We start from the raw sequence: 14,308 nt of genomic DNA on the forward strand, positions 1-14,308 counted from the left end.
TAATGGTGTGCATATACAAAACATCATAAGACTCTGTGGTTTAACAAAATAATGCAATAAAATACAGCACAGAATTGCACATCACCACTTAAATTTGTATTTCAACAAATTTATGTAGCATCAAGTTCACAATGAAGATGACTATGTTGTTGTTATTTTTGGCCACTCCAAAAAGTGGAGCTAATTTAAATGAATATGTTTGCCAGTTAATCTCAAAGCTTAAGTTTATAGTTACATAGCCTTTTCTTATGTGCTGTATGTATAATTTGTACCTGTGAATTACATAACTAAATAAAGGGTGATATGTGTTTATTTATCAAGAAGCATCTCTTCCTTTACAATTCCACCCGAGCAATGGGTGCAACTTTAACAGGATATCCACTAGTTTTCACATTAGGCAGGAAAATACATAAGTACTTATTTTAATTCCAGTTTATTATAATCTGTTATCTCCAGATGAAGTCACACAAGAACTCTATTAAATTATATGATGGTTTGAAATCAATGTTAAGGTATTAATACAATATCTTACTTGTCTTTGTATCTATCAAAAAATGTGAATTATGCTGAGTTTCATCTATTCCAAAGAAATCCAAGCTGTCTTGTAAAATAAGAGCAAATTGAGTGTCCTAAAAAGATAAAAATTAATTATTAAATGCAGCTAGTTTGTATATTTAATGTGTTACCCTTGTAATATACTCAGTCAAAAGCACTGGTAATTCCTTTTTTTCATAGATGGTTGCATTAAAGGTTTAAAAAAATATACACAAATAATCATTTATCACAATCTAAGCTATTTATTTTAACAATTTATAGCAGTTGTGCATTAAATTGTTTTTATTATGACACAACCAAATGGCAAACTTAATAAATGAAATTTGAGTCAAATCTTTAGTGATATACAAATCAATAGTTTTAATTTTAATAATGTTGAAATTAAATAGTTAAAAATAAGTAAGCATAAGGAAATTTTTATAATCCGCAATTTTAAACATTTGATGTTTGAAATAAAAATTTAAATTTTATGTAATATTCCCCCCCCCCCATTTACACGCAATATTTGTGGATAAAAGCCTATTACTCTTCATTAAAAAACACAAGTTAATATTAATTACTTAGGAAATATGTAAAAGATAATTGTTGTAAAAGGCAATAATCATTTGACTTGGCACTGAAAACTTTATGCACCTGGTGATAAAAATTTGCTCGAATTAATAAAATAACAGTATTACTTATAACTTTCACCCGTAATTTTATTTTTGTCAGCTTTGTTAACTACAAGAATATTCATAAAATAATTGCAAAAAATCGTAACCTGAAACTTCATATTATACTTTTACACCTTAAAGAATTTACCACAAAGAATTTCAAAGCATTAAAAAGGTATTAGAAAATATATAATATAAAAATTGGGGGAAAAAAATTAAAAGAAACAAAGATGCAATTTTGATCTTTCCATTTAGATGCCCATTTAGCACTTGAAATAGCTTTTAAACCAAGCAATTATGATATGTCTATCAAGTTAAGAGTTAATGCCTAGAACTTCAAAGTACAGAACTTAAAATTGTACATTAAAAATGAACTGTTCAATATAGTAATACCAAGTGGTGGTAATGGAAGGATTTGTCATAATATTATTCCATCATAAATTAGTTAAAAGTGAAACCTTTTGCTGTATTTCGCTAGGTCACAAAACCAACACAGTAAAAACCATATTCTCTTGGAAATGCTAAAGATGAAGAAAAGGGGGGCAAACAAAAGTAAATTAATTTCTATTGTGCTACAAAATTCAAAATTAATGCTTACATGTAGAAATCTATTATCTCAAAATGCCCTTCCCCAAACAGATGTTTTTTACCATTAGATTCTGAATCAAAAGATATTAAAATTTTTCACTAGCTAAATTACATCATTATATTATTTGTGCTTTTCTTTTTTTCAAAGGAAAAAATATCAAATGATCTTTATATATTTCAACTCATTAAATTATCATTACTATTGATCAGTTTCTTTACGTTCTGCTTTACAATTAATGTATCATAAATAAAAAGATGAATAAGAGCAGTGTATTGCCTTTCTTATCATTCACTTAAATGAAGTTAATATGATTTTACTTATATTCAGTAAAGCTCTGTAAACTACATGACGCACACTTGAAATTATTAAAAATATCTTACCTTTTCAAAAATGTTTCAAATCTATTACTGATTGTTAAGAAACTAAATGTAATTACAATAAAAATAGTGCAATACTAGAAATGCTTTAGAGTCCTATAATACCTCATGGATTGGATACTGGGATGGAATACCTCCGGCATCAGGCCCATGAATAATAATTTTTTTGGCACTGGGCACATTTGCTGTTATCAGAAGAGTTGCCTGAAATGTATTAGAATAATAAACTTTTAAAATGAACTGTAAAATGAAAATAACTGCAAATCTGGAAAAATAATATTTAAAAAAAAAAAAATTAGAAATATAAGACTTGATTTTTGACTGCATACACAGATTTTTATATTGATTTGTTCTACTTAATAATAGTAAAGCACATTAGGACTATGTGTCTAAAGGGTTGGATGTCTTTGTGGAGGACTTTCTACAAGAAACAAGCTCTTATCCACATTACAAATAGAGAAAACCACAAAAATACTCAAGCAGCCAGCTCTTAGCCAGGATTCAAACTCAGGTCAAACTACCAATGTTCAGCGACGTTAACATTTGGCCATTGGTGGGTACATTTTTATATTACTATATATATGTATTGTTACAGATAAAATTGTGTTGCACACTTTTAATTAAAAATAATTTAATTTCATTTAAAAAACTTCAGTGAAATGACATAACAGAAAACTCTTTTGCACTGCATTCTTACATATAAGTAGTCAATAATAGCTACTAATTATTAACCTATCTTTACATTTACTCTTATCACATAGTGTTTAAATGCTTTACCTTTATAATTCAGTGGTTAGGGAAATGAGTTTCACATCAAAAACAATTTTTGAATACACTAGCACAATTTTATTAAACACTAATTATTGGAATATATTAATATCATATTATGGTTAACCAGAAACAAAAGAACATACCTGGAAATATTTCCATATAATTTTACAGAGGGCATATATATATATTTCCATATAATTTAATCTAAAGGGCAGTAGGATGACTGCCCTCTAGAAAATTTCATTCAACATTGACATATTTTCTTATGGGAACATCAATTATATGTTTCATATTAGTCCTGACACAGTTCATGACCAAGACACAATTATCCAAGGGTGATAAGTTCTGATGAGGATAACTCAGGATGAAGCCGACGCTCTTCTATATTTGGCCAGACTGATGAACACTTTTGAAGACTCGAATAGCAATCAAATTCAATCTGAAGTTATTAGAAAAGAGTTCTAGAGGTATCTGTCAGGTTGCATCTGTCTTTTGCCCCTTCAAAAGAAAATCATAATGCCAAGTTGACTCAGGAAGCAAAGGTGGTAGATACCAAATAACTTGTTTGTTCCAATATGGAAGTGGTAAAATTTTCACCCATTTTCTGCCTCGCAAGCTCTTTGTTGGCTGTTAACTGCAAAGGAGGATCATGGTTCTCTTCTTGAAGGATGCTTGTCTCCTCCAAGTTCATAGCTATTGTTCTCTGCTTGAATAAACAAGAAGTTTCTGAAATGGGTTCAACCACATTTCTTGCCTCGCTGTGCCCAAAAATGGATTGAAATGAGTCCACATCCACTCCTGTAGCAAGGGAAATTCCTCATTACAATAAAAGGCAATCCACTTCTCATTCTCGAGGGTTCTGTATACATTATATGGAAACCATGTATTCAACATCCCCCAAAAAGGATCCCACCAAATTAAATATATTTAAAATCGTTTTTTCTAATTCTCCTTCACTTCTAGAATATTCCCCCTCGTTTTTTTGTTTGCTTTCACAGAAAAGTACCTTAGATTTGCAATTTTATTGTTTAAACTCAATTAATTTTATTATTATTTGATCTAAAAATTATATTAATAGTTAGAAATCAGTTTTCCCAATTAAAAATTTAAATAAATAATGAACTATAAATTACCCTTATAAGTAATTGTTACTAAAATGGCATAACAGTATAGACACACATTGTTATACTACATACAATGTTGACTATATACTTCATTAAATATAAGTTATAAATATTTTTCCAAATGAATCAAATTTCTACTAATTTCTGTTAGTTGCAGTATTGCCCTAAATTTTTCTGTTACTTAACAATAGCCTAACTACTAATATATTTATGTTTTAACTACCACTTACTTATTTAAACTATGTTGTGCAAAATCTTGATTAATTTGAATGCAGTCACTTAGGAAAGAAGAATTATGAATATAATAATTAGGAGTAAAGTACTGTAAGAATCTATCTGTAATTTCCTTGCAATGAAGAAACTGTTCTAAGTGGCATTAAAGAAACAATTTAACAAGAAACAAATGCATATTAATAGCTTTTAAAAAGTCTGAACTTACATCACATTGTTCTTTTCTCAACACTTGCTTCAAATCTTTAAGAAACAATCCATGAACACTAGGTACAACCTAAAATTTATATTTTATAGTAATAAGAAAAAGAATAAAAAATATATGAAAAATTCCCTGCATAAAATTTCAAATCCCAAAAAATTTTTTAAAAAATTATACAGAAGTTAACTTACTTGCCATAAAACTGACAATGCATTCCCTATGTGATCCTGACCACCTTCCACGGGCGCACGGACATAGAACATAACATAACCAATCTAGAAAATGAATGAAGTTAATAATAAGTTCAAAATGTTGTAATAAAGTTAATATTATTCATTCTTAAAAATATCAGTAGAAGTAAAACTCATCTTAATTTCTAAAATACACCCAAAAGATTATAGTCAGTAAAAAAATTAATGTTTAGTTACCAAATAGTTATAGAGTGCATAAGCAGATTGTGGAGGTAACTGTGGAATGAAACGCAACAGTTTTCGCAAGATCTGAAACATTTCACTTTGCCTTTCTCGAGTCAGTTTTTCTAAAATATGTCGCAAAAATAATGCTGAATCTTCTATTAAACAAAGATATGTCACCTTCAAAGCTGCTTCATATACTAAAAAGAAAAAAAGAAGGAAAAAAAAAAAAAAAAAAGATTAAACAATCATCTATACACATAAAGTAAACTTTGACACAAAATCAAACTGCAAAAGTTATCTCAATGTTTTAAAACAAAAAGAAATGTCTGATCTATTCCTAGCTTTGTTTGCTTCATTACTTCTAAAAACTAACTATGATACCACATACTTACAAAGTATATTGAATAAGATATGAAAGATGAACAACTATATATCACTTATCATATCCTTTTAACCCCTTAAATGCTGCGGGCATATATATATACAGTCAAAAGTCGTTAATCCGGACTCGTCGGGACTTCGGCGATTCCGCATTATAGATCATCAGTTTAAATCTCGTAAGATGGCATGCAGAAATTCTAAAATCAAAAATATGAAATCGTAATTTATGAAATAAAGAACAATTATGATCTAAAGGGTATCAAAATTTACAAAACAAAAAAAAAAAAAAAAAAAAAAGCTTAATATTTATTTGTTTACTTTATTAAACATTTCTCTCAATGTAAGTTGTTTAAGTTGCTTCATTTTATGTGATAATACTTTCTCTTTAATTCTATAAACAGACATAATTTCTTGTTCAGTTACAAAGTTCCGCTGTTCAAGTTCCGTTAATTGCTGTGCCGAGAATACCGACTAACTTGTCAATCGAAATTTTTTCGTTTTCACTAACCTCTCTGTCACATTCTTCATGTCTTTATCCATTTTTTTGCAGCAATTCCACTTTTTGTTTGTTGGACATCGAAACATACTTTCGTTTTGTAGATCCTTTGGAAGTTCCAGCATCGGAAATTCTATTTGACATAATCGAAAGTTCAAGTTTACTTTTATAAAATTGCTCTTACAGTCTGCAAAAAATAATAAGCGGGATCCAATTCGAAGATTATGGAACAACGCAATCATTAACATTAACTGAAATAGATAATTAGATAATTTTAGCTTACACCGTCCGTTATACATTAAACGCGCAGGCGAAAATGTATTCTGCACTTGCGCACACGCATATGCGCAGTAGTCAAGGTCTTACGCGCACGCGTAAAACGCCTGTGCGCATGTGCCAACGCGGCGCTTGCGCAGAAAGTTTTTAGCTTTGAGGTCCGGTTTATAGATCATTCCGGATAATGGGTGTCTGAATTAACGACTTTTGACTGTATACGCCTTGTTCAGCTGATGCATTAACTGCCCCGGGTGTATATATACGCCCTTCCGAAATGCTATCATTTGCTTTGCACTGCTACCAGTAAAATTATTTTCAAAGCTTTGGAATGTAACACCACAATGACCTTGACAGAGCATGCAAAGAAGAATACTATTTCAGAAGGATGGGGGAGGAATTGGAGGGGGGATGTTTCTGAAACGGTGCAAATAATGACTGTGCAATTATTGATCATGTTTCTGTTTGAGTAAAATGTACATTTTTTATTCTGTGTCTTCCGCTTTTGTTTACCACTTGTAGTATGTGCTTTTTTTTTTTTTTTTACAAATATGTATGACAGTGAAATAGATGATTCCTTTCCGTCCATCTTCAGGATCGGACACTTCAGAATATGATATTACGCCAAATGATGAGGATTATGACTATTCTCCAAAAGATGCTCGACGTTGGGTACGACTTGATCTGAAAAACTTGCCTATGCTGTGTATGTCACTTTCCATTTAGGTATACTGATTTTACAAGGTATAACACTGAAACCTGAAATTACACTTTACTGGTCTAAAAATAAATGAATCGAAACTCCATTTTTTGGGTATCTTTTTTATTATACAAACACCATTTTTATTATATTTACATCTTTTTCATTATACTTTTACTCTAAACATTAAATTTTGTATTTCATTTTTTCTTTAACTCTTTATGTTGTGAAAGTAAACAGTTTTTAGACAGCAAAAATTGCACTTATTTCCCTCCTAATACATTGCATAACTATGTTCCCTTGTGTAAAAATATGGTGGCACTGGGGAGTGAATGTTGTACCTTTTCCGTGTCAGTTAAGGGGTTAATATTTGTGAATAACAAAGAATTTCTTTAAAGCATATACAAAACTAACTTAATGCATACACATAATAAATTACGAAACATTAAAGGAAGGTATCTAATTCCTGAATATACCAAAAGTTATGATCAGAAAAAGAGTAGAAAGAGAATGAAAACAAACAGGACCAGCTCTAGAACTGGTACAGTCAACCTGTGTGGCATAATTGTTATAATTCAGGGAGGCACTGGTAATCAGAGTTCAGAAGCTGCAGAGATTACACCAAGTAACAAATAAAGGCCCTAAATACCAGCCCTGACCACAAGCAGAAATAATAGTATTTTATCAGATCAATTTGGAACTTAAATAAAACAAGAACAAATAAGCAGTCGAGTGCAATTATTCTTAATGAAAAATTTGTTATTTCTACACATATTTCTATGAAGAAAAAAATATATTTTACAACTAACACAGATCCTTTCCAAAATTTTAAATAACATTATTTGATTCTGCATTTATCTTCATATGACCTTTCTCAGAAGTTCCAATTTCATTGTCTTTTAACACAAATCTCAAAAACAGAGAATGAAGGGGATAAAACAAAATGTTCACGCTTTCAATATGTTGTACCTTACTGGATAAACATCACAAGATTTACCAGCAATTCCTTCATTATTCACTTGAGCATCTTCCATCAAATTGATTATTGGAATAGCAGCAGAGCAAAGGCATGATGGAAAAAGTGCTTGAGCAGCTTGCATATGATGCGTTGTTATTCTTTCCATTGTCAGATCTTCATCACCTAATGGTATGTAAACATAATTCATAAAATTATAATTCTTTATTCATATATACAATTACAGTGCTGTAATTGTAACTGTACTTATTAATTACAGAGCTGTAAATATGTATGAAAATTATCAAATGGATATATTATAAATTAAACATATTTTAATGGATTACTTGGACTGTAGGAAAGGTGCAAGGTTTATTTGCATAAGAGGAGGATGTTTTAAGGCAAACTGGCTTGTACTGCATAAGGGAAAAACATGAAACCTCCAACAGCACCAATCCATTTGGCAGAATTTGAACCCAATCAAACTACAATTTTACCACTTAGTGTTCAACATTTTTACCGCATGGCTGAACCTGTATGTTCAAACTATTACATATTGTTGTTAAAATAATAAATTAACAATTAGACTTACTGTTGTTAAAATAATAAAAGAAATTAAATAACCTTCCAGCACATGCGTATGCGCAAACGTTTTTAATGCACATTTTTCGCATATAAAAGCTGAGACGTTTGAAGGTCATTTCTATTTCTTCTTTCTACCCTTCCCCACATCATGGAATGTGCCAACAGGAAGTCATTTGAATTTTTTTTAAAAACTGGGCTTTTGTGCTACGTGGCAGCTTTTTCATAAAAGTTACAACACGCGTGTGGTCGTGTTTCAAAATTCAGAAAATATTTCTTAAATATTTTTTCATTTTGTGTTATTAATTGCTGTATATTATTTTAATTTGAATGCATTTGGCTCTGTATGTTTTATATCAGTTTTCATGGCAAATGTGCCACCAGCTGATTTTGCTCGGATTCTTCAAGAATTAACTGATGAAGAAAAGGAAGATAAGAAAACCTTTGGATGGGAGAACAATAGCAATTTCCATTCCTTATTTTTTTTTTTTTCTATTTTTTAGAAATAAATAAAAAACATTAAAGTTAATTTAAAGTCCATTTTTGTAACCAGTAAGAAGTAAATTTCCTTGCAGAAGTAAGTAATGCTAAACTTACTTTTTTTAAGTAATGCTAAACTTACTTTATGCTGCCTGTGAATACAGTTCCTGTAAATCAATTAGCATTATTATGACAAGAATTTAAAGAAAAAGTTTAATATTTTAATGATTTGGAATCCAGTTTAATGTTATATTCAATACCAAAAATGAACGTAACTCTTTGGAAAATTTAGAAATAGAGCTGATTAATTTACCCCATGATATAAATCTTGTTCAAAGAGTTTAAGATACAAACTTGATTAACTTTTATTAGTACTTGTCAAAAGATAAATATCTTAGGTCATGATTTTTTGCAATAAGAACACTTCTCTTTTTTTTTTTTTTTTTTTTTTTTTGAGTACATTAAGATGAGTACAGTTTTTTATGTAGTTAAAAATGAATAAGTCTACAAAAAGAATCAGCCTGCTGATGAGTATCTACAATTTGTGATAATATTTTTTAGTAATTTCCCTCCAAGATTACAATTTTCATGAAAATCAAAGCATCATGAGGTGGTGTAGGTGAAAAGTATAGTAGAAAACAAACCTATTTACAATACTTTACATAAAAATATTATTTTTTCTGTTTTGTGTTACAGAAAAATCTAATAAATAAAAGAAAGAAAACAGGCTGTCATTATTTATTCTCAGGTTTTGTCCCTCTTGGGAAGCTTTTGCATGTTTCATTTTAGTTTAAATTAAAAGAAAGTTATCTAGTAGCTCAGTATCTTATAATTAGTTGAATAAATTCTAGTCGGATAATTTTAATATTGATCTGTCTGTTTGAATTTTAAATTGTGACCAACAGAAATTTCTTGCAGATATCAACTTTTAGATTTCAAGCAAAACATAAGTATAAATTTGATACATTCCTCTGCATTATTTTTATTCATATGTTTTTATAACTATCTAGTAATAAGCTTTTAATTTAATTAACAATTCTTTGGTTTGTTTAACCCCCCTTTTTACTTCCTTGTACGAAGTAAAAAGGAAGTATTGTAATCATAAAAGTTTTAGGCAGCATATTTCAACGAAAATATCCATTTTAACCGCTATCGAATGCAATTTAACGATGTTTTTGCATGATATCTGTACGTAAGGACAGAATAAAAGACTCTTTTCCTTCAAAAAAATTATAAAACTGCTTTAAAATTAATTCTGAAGAGAATTTTTCGTGGCGTCTGTATGTACGTACGTACATACGTTCGTGCGTTATGTACGCATCTCGCATAACTCAAGAACAAGTAGCCTCAGAACATTGAAATTTTGTATATAGGACTGCTATAACATCTAGATGTGCACCTCGTATTTTGGTTGCAATCAGCCGCACCAAATGTATATAAATATATTTATATATATATCTACTCTATTACTTAGCTCAGTGATCTCAGTTTCTTGACTCTTATATGTTTGTAAATTGTACATTTTTTGCTTTAAAAATGATTGAATTATGTTGTTTCTATCTTCCGGTTAAGGATTTTATGCCTTTAGTAAATCTGTGTGCAATATTTTTAGAATTATCAGCAATTTTAAAGTTGTTTAATTGCCGCTAAGCCTGTTTTTAATTGCAGCCATCGATGTTTACATTTGAAACAGGAGACTAGTGGATTTGTTGCCAATCTAGAGAAACTTAGCTTTGCAACAACAAAGATAACGCATTCATTTATTATTGCCAATTAAATCATGCTTAATTCTTTCTGGAATTTTTTCGAGGAAATAAGTGTTTGAGATTTACTTCGTAATTTTTAATATAGATATTTTGAGTTTTTATGTATTTTTGCCTTCTTGCGAAGTGAGAACTGAATTAATTAAATGAGAAATACTCAATCGTCTGTGAAAAACTGGGTTTTTTTTTTTTTTTTTGGCTTAATTTCTTTTATATATAGTTCTAGCTTTATTATAGTATCTGAATAGAACATGTGGCAACGATTAGATAATTCTTTCAATGATATACATTTTGAGTTATAATATGAATGAAATATAATACTGTTAAGTAAACCTAGCGCCAGAGTGTCGCTATGGTAAACAAAGTGAATTTTAAAGAATGCATTTATTCTATTGTGGTTTATGCGCTGTCAGCGAAGTAGGTTTAATTCAATCTAATAAGTTTAAATAAAATGCAAGGAAAAATGAGTATAACTTAATATTCCATACAAGGAAGTCATGTGGTGTACACATCAGATTTTTTTTAATTGCTGCCCATCAGCTACTTTCAAATTGCACACTGGCCCATGTACAATGCAAGTTTGAAACCACTGTTATGAAGTATCGCTTACGTAATGTCTTCTTGTGTTGTAACAAAGTTTGATAAAATTCATAGAAATGAGAAAGATAGGGATATTGTATTTCATATATTTCCAAAGGACAACTTGCTTTAACCGAAAAAAATGCATATATGTGTAGAAGACAGGATTCGATTAATGTGAAGAATCCAAGAATTTGCTGCAAACCTTTTCTATGCAGTGTTTGCAAGGATGACATGAAAAATCGCTTACTTAGATTACCACAAAAGAAACTGTTAAAATCGAATACTGTGCGAAGAAAAGAAAAATAATGCAGAGTGCTTTTGGAAGACTACACGAATGAAGTTTGAAGAAAATTCATTTTGAGGCCGATTATGAAAATGATGATAGGAATAATACATCAGATATGAATGATTTTAAAACAGAACTCACAGAATGACGATGTAAATATTGCTGAATGCCCTAACTGTAAAAATAAACAAGAATGCATAGATAATTTGTGAAAAACAAATCTAGCTCAGCATTTTAGGTAGTTTTTAGACTTTTTTTTTTAGGTAATTTTTAGTCTTTTTAGTAATTTTTCTTACTATACAATATCGATTAAGTAATTTCGCACAAAATAATTTCGCATAAAAAAAGATCTTCCTCCTTTGCTCTTCTTTTGAAAGATTAAGTAATTCATTTTAGGTATTGCGAACAAAATTGTTTTGTCAAACTTAAGACCATGATTTTGTATTTATTTAAATGCTATGTATGTGTATAAATCTGAGTATAAGTTAGACAATTATTTAAAAAATATGTGTTATTATATCAAATCAGATGAGAAAAACGCCAATGTAAAATTTATAATTAGGTAAAAAAAGCAATATTAGATAAGATTAAATTTTCAATAAAACTATTGATTTCAAGGACAGTCAAACATAAGTTTCTCTTCTTTAGGGGGAGGAAACTGACATACACATTCAAAACTAGAATCAAACTAAGTTCCCCCCTCCCTTTTGTGCCTAACTTTAAAAAGCTGTTATTATAGTTAACATAATTCTCCCCTTACTATGTAGATGAAGATAATGAATGCCATAGTTTTTTTCTTCATGTTTTAATAATAAATGCACAGGGGGGGGCTGTAACTTTTAAGAAAATGTAGCACATTTTATCTATTATATTAAAATTAAAAAATAAGTATTATTGACTTTTTAAATGTTGTAAATGCATACAGTAATAACCCCTTCCTCACTTCCTGTTTCAGGGAGAAAAGCTCTATGAACTAGCCCTTCACTTCTAAGTCCTGGGCAATACTTGCCAAATCCTATGGTAGTAAATTTCCAGTAGTATAATGCAAAGTATAACATAACATAACAGAACAATAATTTTGGAAACTAAAACTGTTAAATTCATAATTTCAACAACAAAAAGGCAGGTGTTTGGATACATTCATTTTTTATAACTTGAAAGCTCAAGAATTTAAAATTTCTGTTCATAATTTGCAAAGTAATAAACATATTCTTTTAGTAACTTATGAAGTTATAGTTTCGTAAATGTCTTTCAAAATAAATTTCATAAAATTAAAGTTTTTAAATGAAAATAAATTATGACAAATAATTAAGGAATGTTATTTTGAATTTGCAAATAAATGTCAAGTGTATTAAATGTCTTTTGGCAGATTATACCTTTATGTTTCTCAAACTGTGGTTCACAGATACTAATAACATGTAATCTAATGAGCTGGTTTGGTTTGATTACAGCAAAGCACTCAAGGGCTATTTACCTCGACAGGAGGGATGCCTTTGTTTTCGACTTTCTAAGGGAAATTTGCTTGTAGCCATGTTACACATGGAGAAAACCATGAAAACACTCCTGTAGCCAAATGTTCACCTGGAACCTAGGTTGAACTACCAGTACTCAACAACTTTACCCTCAGGTAAATAACTACCTCTTGGGGAAAAAATAAGAAACTTATAAGTATTCTAGGTGATGATTAATGCACTGAAAGCAAAGATGTTGGTTATAATATTTTACATCATTAAAAGTAACATTAAAATATCTTCTGCTACTGAAAATAAATAACTCGCATTCTGAAAACTTCAGATAGCAATTTAACCCTACAAAGATATTTTGTAATTGTTTAGACTTTATTTATTTTGTAATTATTTTAGACTTTATGTTAATTAACCTATTTTTACGATTTAGATCTTTAACATTTTCTCATTTGTCCTTACCAGCACGCAAATGATTTATATTGATTTAAGGTCAGAGTTTTGAATATTTTAAATACAGAACTTCTGACAGTAATGCTCGCAGCTTTATTTTTCTGCCCAGTTCTGGCAGCAAGATGCTAGTCAAAGTTAAATCGTGCTATTAAAGTTTGAGCCAACTAAATTAGGCCAAATTATGTAATCTCAGTCTACAAATCTATTTTAGATTGTATTTTCAATTTTCTATTTAATACACACCTTATGGCCTTCTTCAGTTTTCAGAAAGTTTGTAGCCTTGGAGAAAAATTACTAGAAAGCATCTTCATTACCAATCTGTAGATACTCATATCAATTTGCAGATCAGTCTGGTTCTTTTTGTAGACAGTTTTCAACTATGGTAAAAACTGTTTACATGTAACTGTACTCCTAAATAAAGTAATTCTTATTGCAAAATTCATAACTGGGAATTTTTATCTTTCGATAAGTACTTAATCAGATTTGCATTTTCAAATCTTTGAATGAAATTTATATCAAAGTATAAATTAATTAGCTCCCTTTCTAAATTTTCACAGCATTACTCACAGTGGAGTTGCGAGCATAAATGGCACCAAGTGCAAAATACCTTTTTGGCGCCCCCCCCAAAAAAAAAGAAATATGATGAAAATCTTCTTTGGAGACCATTTGGCGCCATCATACACCCCCTTGAACCCCCCCTTGCTACGTGACTGATTACTCATGTTCATTTTTAGTAACAAAGATGCTGTAAAATTGGATTCAAAACCATTAAAATCTTAAACATTTTTTTTAAATTCTTTCCATAATGACATTAATTAATTCATCAAAAATGAATTGATGGGCAACATAAAAGTATTTCGGAGGCTGTCAGTTTGAGACCACTGATTTAGGTAATCCATTAAGAAAAATTAAAAATAAATAAATAAAAAAGAAAGAAATTTTGCAATTTATTAACCCTCCACATATGGCTCCTGTG

At 29.8% G+C, this 14,308-nt stretch overlaps 1 protein-coding gene across 4 annotated transcripts in view; it reads right to left on the reverse strand.

The window, feature by feature from the left end:
• The window catches only part of unc80 (unc80, NALCN channel complex subunit), a 249,409-nt gene that overhangs the window by 110,349 nt on the left and 124,752 nt on the right, over positions 1–14,308 (reverse strand). For all 4 annotated transcript variants that reach the window (XM_085816189.1, XM_085816190.1, XM_085816191.1 and 1 more), the window contains exons 35-40: positions 7,766–7,909; positions 4,931–5,115; positions 4,694–4,777; positions 4,509–4,577; positions 2,280–2,378; positions 533–629 (exon numbers count right to left, since the gene is read on the reverse strand). In XM_085816189.1, coding sequence (XP_085672315.1) covers positions 533–629; positions 2,280–2,378; positions 4,509–4,577; positions 4,694–4,777; positions 4,931–5,115; positions 7,766–7,909 — 678 coding nt within the window. The remainder of the gene's footprint in view (positions 1–532; positions 630–2,279; positions 2,379–4,508; positions 4,578–4,693; positions 4,778–4,930; positions 5,116–7,765; positions 7,910–14,308) is intronic.

Source organism: Stegodyphus dumicola, chromosome 4 (genome assembly GCF_044657685.1).
Source record: "Stegodyphus dumicola isolate Sdum_Otavi_A_Nest chromosome 4, ASM4465768v1".
Taxonomy (NCBI): Eukaryota; Metazoa; Arthropoda; class Arachnida; order Araneae; family Eresidae; genus Stegodyphus; species Stegodyphus dumicola.